This window comes from Pteropus vampyrus, unplaced genomic scaffold, assembly GCF_000151845.1.
Source record: "Pteropus vampyrus isolate Shadow unplaced genomic scaffold, Pvam_2.0 Scaffold397, whole genome shotgun sequence".
Lineage (NCBI taxonomy): Eukaryota > Metazoa > Chordata > Mammalia > Chiroptera > Pteropodidae > Pteropus > Pteropus vampyrus.
Window position 1 is genome coordinate 1,515,530 of NW_011889178.1, and position 16,572 is coordinate 1,532,101.

General features: G+C 35.3%; 1 protein-coding gene across 2 annotated transcripts in view; it reads right to left on the reverse strand.

Moving 5' to 3' along the window:
- PLPP1 (phospholipid phosphatase 1) overlaps positions 1-16,572 on the reverse strand; it is a 71,926-nt gene that overhangs the window by 8,952 nt on the left and 46,402 nt on the right. The window contains exons 2-4 of one of the 2 annotated variants that reach the window (XM_011380619.2): positions 15,393-15,544; positions 10,471-10,751; positions 284-341 (exon numbers count right to left, since the gene is read on the reverse strand). In XM_011380619.2, coding sequence (XP_011378921.1) covers positions 284-341; positions 10,471-10,751; positions 15,393-15,544 — 491 coding nt within the window. The remainder of the gene's footprint in view (positions 1-283; positions 342-10,470; positions 10,752-15,392; positions 15,545-16,572) is intronic. The other variant, XM_011380618.2, reaches the window with a different exon arrangement.

Below are 16,572 nucleotides of genomic sequence, written 5' to 3' on the forward strand. Positions count from 1 at the left end.
AAGTAAAGACTCCCTATTATCATGCAGGTCCCCAATTTGCACCTTGCTATACAATGTGCCTGTTTGCTACTGCTAAATGAAGGACAAAAATACTTTCAAACAATTGTAACTGGCCTTGGGCAGAAGCACAGACATACATTCTCTTGTGAACTTAACCGCAGCTTAACTGAGATGTTAAGCTGATGAGAATGTCGGAGGTGGCCACACAGGAGAGGACACGGAGGCTGAACACATGACTTGCACACAGTACATAACCCACCACCAATATACACAAAGTACTTACTGCTACGAACAGCATGCAGTACATGGAGAATGACGAGTGGCCTGAATAAAAGGATAATCTAAAAGAGAAAAAAGAAAAACATTAATGTTCTCTCCTACAGGAGACACAGCTCCCTTCCCTCCCCTTTAGAAATTAGGAGGATAGTGTAGGGTGACAGGACAGGAACATTAAAGCATATTTGCAGGGGGAGAGTGGGCAGTCTGAGGTCCAATTTCTTAATACAGTGTCATTTTATTTAAACTTTCAGGATGAGTAATGAGTCTGAGCGCAAACTTGCCAGGCATTTCTAAAGTAATGCTTGACAAGCCATAACTGGCATAAATGGCCTGACTTTATTACATGTAAACTTATGTGACCATGATTTAAAGTTTATTTTCCACTTGCAGGGTTTGCCCCTTAGTAATAGTAACACCTCTTTGGAACATTCAGAAGTTTACTTTTTAAAAAATAAAAAAATTTAAGACCTATATTTTAGCATTTTAAATGGGCACACATCTTGCCTTAGATTTCCCACCAGATTACGTGCATTTATTTGACATTTATTTTTAAACTGTACACTGACATTTCTATACCACATGAATCTTCTCTTTCAATATTATAGTCTGTAAACATCTGAGTATCACCCTCCCACCTAAAAATGAGGGAATGCTTGCAAAACTTTATGGCACTTTGGAATTAGAAAAAGTTAACGTTCATAATCGAAAGTTCTGCTTACATACTATTATCTACTGATGCAGAAAAGGCAAGTACATTTGATACAGTAGAAGTACTCCCTGTGAAAGATGCATCATGCAAATAATTAGCATGCTTCTGACTGCTTTTCCTACATATGAATAAAAACAAGACAAAAAGGGACAGGCTCTTAAATATTTTACTTATTATGCCCTGCTTGGTTCAATTTGGTCCCCTGGATTCAGAGAGGAAAAAAAGACTGCTAGAACACACATAAGAAAGTCATGTGTTTAAGTTTGGCAACTTGAGAGTAGGTGAGAGAGTGGAAAGTTCTTAAACATTTAGTGATGATAATTCTACCAAGAATTATGATAGTCTTTTTTAGAATCAGATACATTGCTAAGAAAGAATATTCTAACTTCCTGTGCCAGTTAGGAATTACTAATTAAACCAGATACTTATATTGGTTTTAATCTATGTAAAACAAAAATTACTTTTACCCTTGCCAACTATTTGGCTATAGAAAAAGATCAATACGAATCCTTATTTTAAATCAGATAATTAGAGAAGAGTTTTGTTCATTTTATGGTTAGTTTCAGTGAGTTATATTGAAGAGTCTACGAGTTAAATAAAAGTCAATTTCAAGGACTGTCAAATCCCATTAAGCCATCGTGACCATGATCGCAAAAATATTCTCAAAGCCAAGCAAGTTAAAAAGTTTCACCAAGACTTCATGATCAGAGTATTCACCTTATGCTGTGCCACAAAATCATAAATTCCAGACTCGTGATAGGTTTGAACAGCTCTGATTCAGTCACAGAGTGATTAGTTGCAAACAAAATGGTTTCAGGTTTTTATTCTGAATACATAAACATTTTATTCGGTATAGAATCAGCCAAAGAAGTCTGGCTCTGACCTTGACAAGAATATAAAACATAAAGGGAGAACTCTGTCCAACCTCAGTCTCTAAGTCTTCACCCAAAGTAAGTTATTAAAGAGATCATGGTTATGGACTTTTATTTCTATTAAAAAGAAAACAGAAAAAAAAAACACCGAAATATCAATTCAAATTATTTTTGTATTTCCTACAAAACTAACTCTTTCCTGGAGTCTCTAGGCAACATAGCTCTTAAGAGCATCTTATTGTGTCCATAATTCACAAATGAACAAAAAACTGCAATGGGTAATTTAATAAAAACCCAAAGACTAGTCGAAATGCAGAGTGTTTTCTGCATCATAGTGACCTCAACTGAAACGTTTAAAATTTTGTCCGTGGCCTAAGAACACTGACCTCTTATTACATTTTAACCAATCCTTAGACTACCATCTCATTTTCGTATAGCCCTTCTAATAAAGGTAGATAAAAATTTAAGCCAGCTTACTATCAATGCTTAGGAAAGTCTTTTCAGAAAGAAAATTTAGAGATAAAATTATATTCTAAAATGCAGCTGTTTTCACTAATGCTGGGCTATGGTATATTAACAATGAGCAAGCAGAGTGGTCATGACTGTAACTTACTGTGAATGGGATTTCATTCCTAATTGCAATTTTAAGGTTATCCCCCCACCCTTTACATTTATCAGCCAGGGCATTGCTTTTCCTGGGAGAGCTCATTAAACTTGGCCTGAACCCCAATATCAGTCTTAAGAGCATTCACAGCCATCTACCCCCTGCCACAATGACTGTGACTTCCCAGTTACAAATTATGCAGCACTCACATCAATGTTCAGCCTTATAAACTGCAAAGACAACCAAATCTAGCCTTTATCATTTATCAGAAGCAAACAACTCACATAAAGCATTTAAGTTTAAAATGGAATTTACTAAGTACTTGGGGCCTCATGAAGAGGTTAAATCACAATTAACCTAATCATCTCACTTTTTCTTTACCACCGGACTTTTTTCCTTGCTTCTTCTCTACTCCCCAGAATTAAAAGGCATAAAACAGTTACACCCACAGCAGGGGGGTTGTCAGCCTTATTTTACATATAGAGAAACAACCTCCTAGAGGTTCAGGAACTTGCTCAAATCTGAGTCTTCCCAGCTCTTTCCCACTGGGCCATGATTCCACTCCTGTGAATGGCAGGCAAACTCAGCAGCAGTGTCATCCTGCCATCTCAGGGCGGGGCACAGCCACTGGAAAAACTGCACTGCTTATACATGGTAGCATGTGTGAAGCAAATTTATAAACAAGAACGTAGACAATCTGTGAAAAAACAAATGCAATGTATAAATAACCATTTTAAGAGAATACTAATTTGTCCTTTCTATACTCTGAAGTTCAAATAAAAGGAAGTCAAATTGCAACATGAGGCATTTTCTCCAAATATTATTTCCTGACTTATAAATTTTATATAACAGCAAATTAACTTGAAGGACGTAATAAATTTCTCTTCTGTGATAACCTTTAAACATGGACTGATCCTGTTCAAAGGTTAAAACATGTCCCATACAAAGGCACATGGGAGCAATGACCCTTAATCAACAATTTCCCAAGTATTAGTCCAACTTTATTATGAAAGGATTTTCACAACCAATAATGTGCTAAATGCTTAAGCAATAAGATATCAGGTTATTATCTAAAAAAAATCTCACGTCTAAGATTCTTGAGGAAACACACAGGATGAATGGGAAAAATGGGTACATTCATACTACACTGATATAAGCACATACTTTTCAGAGGGTGGTTGGGCAATAACTGTCTCTCTGTAAAACGAGCATATATTTTAACCCGGTAATTCCACTTCCAGGCACAAAGATATCTGCTGCAACACTGCTGGCAACTCAAGGACCCGAGAAGATGGTTCTGTCTCTATTCTTTTTGAATGCTAGAAATTAGCTAAAATGAGTAACTACGTGAAACGACAAAAAAAAAATTATCTCTAGGACATACTTAAAAATATGTCATTTATTTAAACTACATAAAACTATACAGTTTTGCATTTAATGTAAAAACATACCGAAAAACAACTAAAACGATGTACAAACTGTGAACAGTGGCTCTGGGGAAAGATATCAAATGGGAGTTAAGAAAAACTTTCATATTTTACAGACATATTCCATCCCGATTCTACATTCAGACTGTACTCATCCTCTAAAATGCCTCTACTAGCAGTATTAGCATCCTCTGATTTCATGTAGTATTTTATCTTTACACCTTTTAAGCATGTACTACTTATCACCCATATAGTCCATGTCTTAGCTCCTCTGCAGTGAGCACCACAAGAGCCACATGCATACTCTGGTAGCTCCCACACTGACTAGGGCTTAAGAGCAGTGGGTATTAGTTGAACTTAGTAATTTCATGGAATAGGCTGAAGCAATGGTTCTCAGATCAGCAGCCATAGCACAATCTGGGATCGTTTTAGAAATGCCCCACCCTGGATCCACTGAATCAGAAACCCTGGGAGTGAGGTCCAGCAATCTGTATTTTAAACAAACTCTCCACGTGATTCCAGTGAAATTAGTGTGAGAAACAGTGGGGCCAAAGGAGTCATGGTGGTATAGGGGTGAGGAAGCAGTCACAGCTACAACCTAAAGTGTCAAGTACTGACATTCAGAATAGAGGAGGCAGAAAGAGGTGCCAACCTTGAAATCACATTCCTTGTAAATACACAAATAACTAATGTCCTTTCCTTGAGTGAAAGATCTTTTAAAATCATCCCCTTTCATTCTATATGCATTGATAAGACTAGAAAGTTTGTCTAGTTTACTGATATATACTTGTATAAGAAATAGAGATAAGCCTGAACAAAGTAATCTTTTTGAGGCATAAAGGTTTATCCAGTAATGTCTAGTATTAGGCCATATAGAAGAAGCCATCCTCTCAAAGTATAAAGCAGGTTTTACCAAGTACTTAGTACCACAGCCAGTCAGTCTAATAGTTTCACTATTAGAGGCACTCCCTCAAACTTCAGGTTTATTTACCTGCATGTGGGTTGCATTAAAAAAAGAGAAAAGGGCAACTATACTTTAATGAAAAAAATTTTAAACCACAGGAAGAATAAGCCAAAAATTAATTTTAAAAGATTATTTCTTATATTCAAGCGAACATATTGCAGTTAAACATCTAAACAATACAAAGCTGCCATAATTCGAACAGAAATAACTTTGTGTTGACTATCAGATTCACATAGCCAGAGATTAGCTACTTGTAATTAATGAGAAACGCTGAGTTTATACCTAAACAAATGTAATTTAAATAAAAGCCAGAAAAAAGAAAAAAGTGAATCCTTAAAGGAACCAAAGTTTCTATACTGTACTAGCACAAAAAGATCAGCTAGCTGTGTGCAATCTTAGTACACCCCATTTAACAGGGTTAATATCAGCTCCCACATCCTGAGATAGCAAATGTCACGCAAGGTCATGTTCCCATAATCCAGGCGATATAAAGCAAGGGTTCTCAAAATGCGGTCCTGAGGTCAATAGCAGCAGCAGCAGCAGCAGCAGCATCTGGGAACTTGTTAGAAATACAAATTCTCAGGCCCCACCCCAAATCTTCTGAATCCAACGCCTGGAGAAGAAGCCCAGAAATCTGTGTTTTAATAAGGCCGCCAGGTGATTCTAATGAACCACTGGCATTTAAGCACCACTGGTCTAAATTTCTCTAAAGAGAAACTTGAACTGGGAATGAACTATTCGTCTGAACTACCTGGGCTCATTGGTAATATTTTTCAAAAATTGAAAGTAATGCTATTCTCATTGATATACACAATGGCAGTTGGATGCCCTACTGTTACAAATATAGCCCCTTTTAATTTATAGTAAATTCTCAGGTATTATTTTTAAACAATGAATAGGAGCTCTCAGGATATTACAAGTAATATGTATTCTATTACAGTCCATTAAATTCTCACTTCTATGTTTAGGACTCAATGGCCACCACAAATGAAGCCCAGTAAAAGTCCTGTGACATCAGTGATATCAGGCAGAGCACAAGAGCATGCACATGTGCAAGGAGGAAAGAGGGAGGAAGAGAAAAAGGAAATAAGAATAAACGGGAAAAAATCAAGACCAAAAACCAAAATTGAAGGAGGGTACTTTCACCCTAAGATGTAACTCTGACTCATTTGTAGTCAACAAAAATGATTCATTTCAGGTGCTTATGTTTCTTTCTGTCCAATGTCAAGCATTATAATTTCATAATTAAAAACTTATAAGGAGCAGGCTATGGAGATAAATTTAAAAAGTAAATTACACCATAATCCTAATAAACTATAGATAATGTCTAGACTGAAATGTTTCTGCATTCCTGGCATCCTAACTTGTAAAATTAAAAAAAAAAAAAGGATTAGAAAAGTTTGTATCCAACCAAATTATGCTCCACAACAAAATAGCAATGCAAATACAGCTCTAAAATTGGCAACAACCAACTCATTCTGGAAACATTGATGAAAATCATGTTTTTTCCTCAGGAGATACGAAGTCTTCTTAAATTTTCATTTCTATGACTTTCCTCTCTCCTCGCTTCAGAACCTCAAAGCTTATTAACAGATCTTGTCATTGAAAACTGTAATTATTTTTAAGGTACATAGCTCTACAACTTGAGTTATCCATATACTCATACTGCTTTTGAAGAGGCTGTTTTCCTGACCCTTCCATAGGACTTTAAGTGGACTATTGCATGAGTGTTGGAATAGAAATTTTAAAGGGTGATAAGTAAAAACATCTAAGTGTACTTAAGTCAAAAGTACAATCAGAGTATATACCCTATGTTAACTTAGATATACTAGAAACAGAGAGAGGGTATGACACATTGGACTGGAAAATGTAATTCTTTTTGTACCATTTTAAATAAATTATATTATCTCATATTTTGCCTAGTGTAAGAAAAAAAAATCTATCAATAAGATACACTGTCATAAGAAAATTTTGAGCTAAAATTTATGTACCTGCACCTTAGGTAAACCTTTATCACCACAGTGACTTTCTTAAATTCCTTGACTGAGAGAAAATATTAGAGTTTTCCTGTCTATTTCCTGTTGGGTGATATGTCTATTATTAGAGGCACAGGTATGATACTTGGTAGAAAAGTACTAAGCTAAGATTCAAATTGTGAAAAACATTAGGAAGCTCAACAAATTTTGTATAGTACAAATATAAATACAGAACTATACCTAGACATATCACAGTAAAACTGATGAAAGCTGTATGAGAGAAAATAATACACTGCATTAAGGGGAGCAAGAATAAAATTAAGAGATGATCTCTCATCAGATCTCTCAGCCATCTCTGCAGTGGAGACCACAAGACTATGCGATGACATATTTAACATGTGGAGCCACAAACGTACTAACATTTCTTCAGGCTGAGAGAAATAACACAAGATGGTAACTTGAACCCCAAGTTCTCCACTGTGCGCCCTGGAACTCCAGTTCTATATAGACAAAAACCTATATTTTCCGCTATCCTTAAACTACACTTCATTGAAGAGTCGCTACATCCTAATCATTAAAGAAAACTGCTTAATGTCTTCTATTAATTTCTTTAAACACAACTGTTTAAAGCAAAAATCACAACACTATTTTGCTGGGTTAATAATGTATATGGATGTAGTATATATGACAGTAATAGCCCAAAGTGTGTGTGGAGGTTGGGGGCACAGAGCTATACTAAGTGCAAAAGGCTAATTGTCATTAACGTGATATAAATTATGATTAAAAGATGTATACTGTAATTCCTAGAGAAAAATTAACCAAAAAATTTAGATAAAATGTCAGTAGAATATTTAGAATGTTATATTAAAAAATATTTGCGTAATACAAAAGAAAAAAGCATAGGAACAGAAATTAAAGAATTAAAGAAGTTACACCTAAAACTAATATAATGTTATATGTCAATTATACCTCAACTAAAAAATAAAAAGAGATGAAAGAGAAAACCCACAGCTCTTACAAGAAATAGATAACCTAAATAATCCTACATCTATTTTAAAAAATAAAATCATAGTTTAAAATATTCCCACTAAGAAAACTACAAGTCTAAGTGGATTCACCAGTGAATTCTACCAAACATTTAATACCAAACATCTGATAGCAAAGCTAGACAAAAACTGTACAAGAAAACTACAGACAAATAACGCTAGTGAACACAGAAACAAAAATCCTTAACAAAATATTAGCAGATCAATTCCAGTTAATATAAAAAGTATAATAAATATACCATGACCACATGGAGTTTATACCAGAAATTAAAAGTTGCTTTACTGTTCCAAAATTAATGGGATATACTGTATTAAAAGAATAAAAAATAAAAATAATATGACCATAGAGATAGCAACTGACAAAATCCAAAAGCAATACCCATAGAAAAAGCAACTGACAAAGTCCAACACACATTCATGATAAAAATCTAACAAAGGGCATCTACAAAAAACACACAGGTAACATACTTAATGGTGAATGACTGAGTGCTTTCTATCTAAGAGCAGGAAGAAGACAATCATGTCTGTTCTCACCACTTCTTTCGACATTGTATTAGAGATCTTAGCCAATAGGGTAGGGCAAAGAAAAGAAATAAAAGGCTAGACAGAAGAGAAAATGAAAAGCATAACTGTTTATTCACAGACAATTTGAATAGGTACAGAGAAAATCTCGAAGAATCTATAAGAAGTTACTCCAACTAATAAATTAGCAAGATTGCAGGATACAAGACCAATATAAAAACCTATTGTGAAAAAAAAATGTATTTCTAAACACAATTGGAAATTCACGACAGCATCAAGAAACACTAAAAACTTAGTGACATATTAAACAAAATGTGAGCAAGACGTGAACACTAAAAATTAAAAAATACGGCTAAGAGAAACTAAAGAAAACCTAAATAAATGAAGAGATACATCATATTCATGGAGTGGAGGAATCAATATCAAGAAGGAATCCTTCACAAATTGATCCACAGATTAGAAGCAATCTCTATCAAAATAAGCTTCCTTTTCTCCAACCAAACCATATGTCCATCTCCTCCATCCCAACTCCTCTACCATACACTCTGGAACTCCAGTTCTATTGTTAAAGTCCTCTATATTCCTCTATGTCTTCACACTCTTCACTGAAGGTTAACTGCATCCCCTACTCATTAAATTAAAGAGTCTTCCCAAGTATACCACTTGGCCCTGAAATGCTATCAAAGCAGAGAATGAGATCTCCACATCTCATACCTTAAGAGTCCAGTGTTGGTATCTTCATCAGTCCTCAAAGCCATTTCTGAATCATTCTCCCTCCCGTTAAAAAAGTGCTTGCTCACCTAAGCTCAACTCAACAATACCATTTTCCACTATCTATTTCTCAACCATCTACTGCTTTAGTCACTTTTCCCTAATTCATTCATTAAGACTTTACACCCATATCAGTCCTCATATCATCACCTCAGAGCTCACTATTCAACAGCCCTTCTAATCTTTGGCTGCATCACAACAGGGGGGTTCTCTTCCAATGTCAACATTTGTTTAATGTAAGTCTTCCTAAGCTCCATGAAGATAGGAACCAGAGCTATCTTGTTCACTGCTGAATCCTAAAGACATAGTATAACGTATACTTATAGTTAAATAGGTTTTTTCATTCCCACTAAATGCAAAAATTAACAATAAGAACAGTAAAATATCTAAGAATTATATATAAAGAACAATCAAAGGATGTTTTACCCAGAGAAAGTATTTGCTGAATGATAAATAACTAAGGGAAATAGCTATCTTAAAATATAAGGTCAATTATATAAAAAAGTTATCACTAACAATTCTGAAACTTGAGATGAGGAAATGGCTTTGCTACTAATTAGTGGCTTTATTTAATGTTACTGAGCTTTGGTTTGCTCATCCATAAATTAAAGAAGTTGGACTCTGAGTTCCAAACATTTTATTTCATTCATGCCTGATGGTGCTCTAGATGTAGAATGTAGCCCAACAAGGGTGTTATAAGAAGGCAACCTGAAGACTTAGAGTTGTCAAGAAATGAACGAAGTTACCTTACGAAAAAATGTACTCTATGAATACTAAGAGATCTAGCAGAGCTTCACATATGATTGGATTAGGTCAGAAGTCAGCAAACTAGAATATCTGAAGCAGCCACTATTTATGTAAATGAAGTTTTACTAGAACATAGCCACACCCATTCATTGTCTATGGCTGCTAACCCCGCCCCCAACACCCCGCCCCCCTGCATGCTACAACAATAGAGTTGGATAGTTGCCTAAGGACCATGTGGCCCACAAAGCCTAAAATATTTACCCTTTGGCACCTTAAGAAAAGGTTTGCTGAGCCTGGACTACTATGATCTACAAGGTTCATTTTACTTTATAATACACTGGAGATGAAAGAGTTGCATTAAAATGCTCTTAAACAGAGGATAGGGATAAAACGGGAAAAAAGAATAAGAGGAGCGAATAGGTCAAACACATGAACTCAACTCACCTCTCAGTGATTATATTAGCTTCTCTCTCTAAACTCGTCTTCCAGTCACTGAAACATTCGTTTCCAAGAACACACAAGATAAAACAAGCATTAAACATTTAACACGCACCTGCCCTCCTTCACTTTCTGTGCATTCCCTCGACATATGTAGTTTTCAATGTAACCATCACTGCAGTTGATTTTTGACCAATCTGGGTCACAAACATCCAAGAAGTGAGGCCGCAATCTGCCTATCGAATACTTGGCAATGTCAGTCAGGGACTGACTAGCAGCTGCACCAAATAAAAATGTTCCAATGGCTTTGTAAATAGTGGCTATGTAGTTATTCCTGATAAAGGAATTTGAGTGCAAGAGGTTAGAGTAAACAGACAGGGTTTCTCCAATAACCATCTGAAAAAGAAAAGAAAAATAAGGTTAAAGCAGCAACCAGGCACTTTAAACAAAATCAAAAATAGAAACAAAAATGGCAAATCACAATAAAATCTTTATTTTAAAAATACCACCACCCCGTTTTTTCCTTACAAATGGAGAGTCAACTTAAGATATCTCATTCTAAACCACAAAGAAAAAGATGTCAGATCAATTGTGGATACTGCTTACAAAGCAATGGCTAAGCCAGAATAATTTCAAAGTCTATTCAAAACAATATGGCCTTATTTCCTTTGTTGTATTAAAAAAACTGAGTTTAATAAGTAGACTGTGATGTGTTATGGACAAAAACTATGGTTTATTTGAAGAACACAAACCTCCCCAATTAGAATATCCCTTACACAAGTACTTTTGACAGTCTTCATTTTTATCAAACATTCCTTGGAATCAAAGACATCTATCATATTAAAAAGGGTAAAATAGTTAAGACAGTTTAAAGGAGTAAAAAATATGAAAGCAGGACTCTAATATAAATGCAGGGCTCTAACGCTGAGGCCAATGGGTACAGAGGGCAGAGATTAGCCGGTAGCCCCCCACTCCCATCCTGCCTCTCCAGGAGACCTTTAGGCCCAGCTTCCTTAAGAAGTCTCATTAAAAGATCAAACACACACTCGATATTCTCCTTCTCTAAGAAAACATTTCAAGTGATTCTTTCCTCTCTATTTTTTCACCAACTTCTGTAAAACTGGAGTTAAAGCCTTCCCAGATTCAGAAACAATGTGTGTATGAGCACACAACAGAGTAATGAGTTTAAAGGCATAAAAAGGTTTCCAAATACTTTACACTTCACAGACCAATAACCTGAGAAATTAAAACAATACTGAATGGCAACATTATAAAAAACTACATTTGCTAATAAAATAAGCTACACTCTAGCTACCTGAGACCAAAATAAACACTTAAACAAATCTGCTTGCTAATTTATGTTGAGGGTGAATGTGTCACAAAGTTTCGCTTAAGATACATACTAGTTTTGCAGTTTCATTTTACATAAAAATTGTTCAATTTACATAGACAACTTTACAAAGCATTCAGACATTTCCATTTAGTGAGGATTAACTGTCTTTAGTGTGAGCCTTACCATACGTGAATAAATGGTTACCTCCTGAAAAGGAGTTCAAGAACCTGATACCATAAATTCTTTCCTCATCTGGCTGGATGGCTCCTAAAATTCCATAATTAGAATGTTATAACTTTGACAACTAGACTATGAAGTCTACAAAAGCAAGAATGAATTTTTAGTTGTTGACTTGAAAGCTAGCACCACTACAGTGACCTAAAACAGAATAGGTGGTCAATAAATTTTAATTGAAGATGCTGCCTCTTGAGCAAAAACAAGCACCCTTAGCTTTAACACACTATGCCCCAGAGAAATATATTCCTCTTTGTGGTCCTTAATGCGAATAATTGAATCAGATGTTTTCCTGAGAACAGGTCTCACAGGAGAAGAAAACCACATGCACTTCTGGGGATGCCCTACCTGTGCAACTCTGTGTAGGATTCTCCCAGACTGCTTCCCGTGGCTTTGCATTAAAGTATACACTATCTCATCAGACTGCTGTGTTCCAGCACTGCCTTAATAGATCAGCAGCAAGAAAAAATTTCTCTAATGCTTTGTTATAAAACTGATCTTTGATCATTTAAAATAGATAGCAAGTATATTAATCAACCACAATTGGAGCAGTTGAATCTTCCACATCTCAGCTGTCAGCTGTTCTTGAGTAAGCAAGCAACTATTTTCCAGAAACAGGTATTAATTTTTTTGAGTCTCCCTAGTCACAGTGATTGTTGTATAGGATCAGCCAAACCCTGGTTCTTGACAGAAAAATCAGCTCACTAGGAGCAATCAGAGCACTGGGCACAGATTAAAAGCTGATCTACAGTAGTAGTGTAAGCTGAAACTTAACCCTTAATACTGGAGAAGGGTAGGGGGACTCTAAAGCTGACAAATGCTAGGTCAATTTACATCATTTTGTATTATATGCTCCATCTTTATTGAGAGAAATAAACAAGAGAAGTTCTAAATCAATTCTTCTAAATTAAATGTTGGGATGTGTCTGTGCATTTCACCTACACATGGCAGCCATATTTTTATTTTCATATCTTATCTCTTTGAACCATTTATGCCAATTCTTAGCCTTTGATGAAGTCAGCACTTAAGCTAACTGTAGCCTAATCTTAGAGCTGAGATGACTTGTCATGCATTACTTACTCAGATTCTAAAGACAGGATAAATTATTAAAGAACTAAAGATAATGTTTGAGGGAGTTAAATACAATACTTCTGAAAATCAAAGCTAATAATTATCTAAATCAGTGTGATCAAACCATTTAAACCTATGCACCACAGTGTTTTCTCTCCATCTCCTTTATGTCTCCACCAACCAAGATGATTTTACACATCTCTACACCGTCCCTATAGTTGTCTTCCATTCAGGGCTACCTTCCCAAAAGAATAGTCTAAAATCACTGACATACTTCCACTCCTTCCTAAATATCTCTAACTACCTCTATTCCCTATATTCTACTGAATTTCTCTCAAAAGTCAAAATGGTCTCATAAGATTGAACAGATTTTCCTCAACCCTCATTTACCTTAACATTAGTAGTCTTTGACATAGCTGACTATTCCTCCTTATTGAAATTCTCCCTTCGCTTCTGAGAAACTACCTTAATTCTGGTTCTCTACTAGGCTCCTTCACTCATGTATTTGTGGCACATTTGCAACTTACATCAAAGACTTGGTATGAACTCTGAATCATAATTAAAAAGTTTTTTTAAAGAAATGATTTACCTTCTAGTTAATAAAATTAAACATATACAAATCTAACCAAGTCCCACCTAAAAGAAGCTGAGTTACTGAATAAACTAAAATTATTTTAAATTACTACATAAAACCACTGCCCTAAGCAGGTTTGTCTTTGTTGATATGGTTAATATGAAAATAGTATTTTACAGCACTTTTAAACATTCTGTTCTTTTTTTTTTTTTTAAGAAACCTACACTCGACTTACTTGCTATTTTATTAAATATAAAGATAACTTTCACACAGGTGAGGCTGAAATAGTAAAACGTTCCAAGTTAACAAAATATAAACAATGAGTTTTTGCTAACTGAGTGGCCAGTCAGACCCTGCACTTGCTGTGCAGGCTGCGCGCCTGCACGGTGCCTGGCAGTCAGCCCTCTGTCCTGTTGTGGGCCTCTCGTCTGCAGTGAATTTCTGTAGTTTTGCTTGTATAGCATCCTTTTTACTGAGACACAAAGAAAATTAGAATTGAAAGACAAGTACATCTGCAGCAGTGCTTGAGTATTTGAATCCTGTCTGAAATCAGCTACAATTTGCAACAGAGTCCTACTTAAAAAATGATATTTAAATAGTAATTTCTCAGAACATACATACTTTAAAAAAAAAAAAAGGACCTTACTCTTACCCCATCCTTAATGGAAGAATCATAGGCTTGCCTCTCTTTCTTTTACTAGTAAAAATTCAATGTAACGATTTGTTCAGATTAAAGGGATCCACTGATTTATTAAAACTTCACCATACTGTAGGAGAGTTACCAACGTTAATGCATCACTACTCCAGTTTCATCCTAGTGCCTAGGACTTGCCCGGCTCCATGGAAGGCAGCAAGAATACCAAGATGAACAAGGCACCATCCCTGCCTCCAAGGAGCTCACAGTCTCGTGAAGCACACATTTGTATAACAGAGGTTTTCTTTTACTAATTATGTACCACAACTTATGAGCTGTTTAACTTTCAGTGCTAATAAGGAGCTCTGATCATTTTTAAATAAGACATTAAATTTCTAAATTAAGAAGTGTCTTTTATTTTTAATAAACTTCAAAACCGACAAGACATGTATGCCATTATCTTGTTGACCTATCTCCTGGACCACATTTTCTGCTTTGAACTAAGATAAATCTTATTTCTAAAGTTACAAGTTATGGTGTATAAAACTAATCTAACTCATAGAATCTGTGGGTCAATCGCTTGATGTCTTCCCTAGAGCAAATTCTCTAAGCATTCCCATCTGAAATCCTAAAGAACAATAGTAAATATTGTGTTCCAGTACCAGTAAAAATTCTTTCGTGTTCAATGCTATTTATATATAGAAGTTTGGTCTCTCCCGTTTCTGGCATTATCTAAAAATTCTTTAGAGTAAACATGGGTTAAATGAAGTCTTAACAACATTAGTTAGCAATTGTCCTTTTCCAGAATCAGTAACTAGAAAATAAGTACATATACACAGATTCAATAAATTATAAAATAATATCCTAGGTATAAAGTATGCTAGAAACATTGAAAGGAGCATTTATCTATTGCATGATTACTGAAACCACAGCAATTTAGAGCTCTAAAACTCACAGTGACTTGAAAAGATCAGCATAAAACCTACATATTCAGTAAGGTTCTTTTAATTATACATTGTTATTCTTTTGGCCCCACTTGAAATAGCTGAAATTATCTTGATCAAATAACACCTTCAATTAAAAAACACACATTGTTTTAGAGGGTTATGCATTCAATCATTAACAGATTAACACAAAAATTAAGCCAACTGCTCAAAAGTGATAAATTTGGAAAAAGTGGATTTAACTTACAACGATAATACTGAATGGAATGATTATTCCACCTAATAACGCATAAGGTATGGTGTCTTCTTTGTAAGGGTACTTGATGGACTCATCATTACAGAATAATCCTCGTTGGAAGGGGGTATGCCTTGAAGTAAGAATTGCAAAAGGCAATCCAGCTAGCAAAAGGAATAAATGAAAATATCATTAAAAAGGAAATATCAAAACTGATTAATGGCAGTAATTATCCCAGAGGCTGTGTTTAAAAATACATTTGCCATGAAAATAAATAAGAGCACATTAAAAAGGAAATGCAGCAATGCATGCAACAGAAGTTAGAAAGATTACAGTTTAGGGCAAAGATCTTTTTTCTACAGGAAACACTTCCAAGTCCTCTCTTAACCAATTTAACCAAGAGTATCTTTTTCCCTTTGTTTCTTCCCAAATACACTAAATGCATTTTACAAAAAAAAAAAAAAAAAAAATCCCATCTCATGCTCTTGTTTGTCATTCCATCACGGGGTTTTCAACACTAAACCAACTTGTCACAGACTTTGCTTCTAAAAGGAAAACAGCATTTTGTCATTTCCCATTTTGTCTCTATATTACTACCACCTTTAGACAGGTCCGGTCACTGGCTAAGTTATCAGAGTATCTAAACAGAGCTTTAGCCAATCGTTTCTGTGCTGTTTATGGCAAGTTTAGAGGTGCTGTGAAAAGGAGTCTGAACTTAAACCAAGTTTCTTAAGTAAAGATGGACAATGGACTCAAGTACAAAAGCACCTGAAAGACACCTCTCTGTTTTCATCAGCAATGTTTTCCCTAAAGATCATGTCTCACACTCACCTCCTAAAATGTCCCATTTTTACCTAAGTGTGAATTTTAAGGATTCGGTTCTTCTTTACTTCACTGAATCTGGCAAACTGATTAATATTGCAGCATACTAACAAGTATTACTTTGTAAAAGAGATATAGGTGAGCAGAAACCCTCAACCTGAGGTCTGCTTCAAGATCTACTCAAGTACAGAAAGCTCTCACTAAGTGACTCATTCTCCCAGCAGTAATACCGTATCCACTAAGCTAATGTGCTTTATGTTCAAGTATTCTTTCCATGAAGCACCAAGACTTGACAACCGCTTACAGTTCTCATTTACTCCACAAAGTCTGAAAGGCTGAATGACAACTGAGACTCTGCCACCCTGCCTAA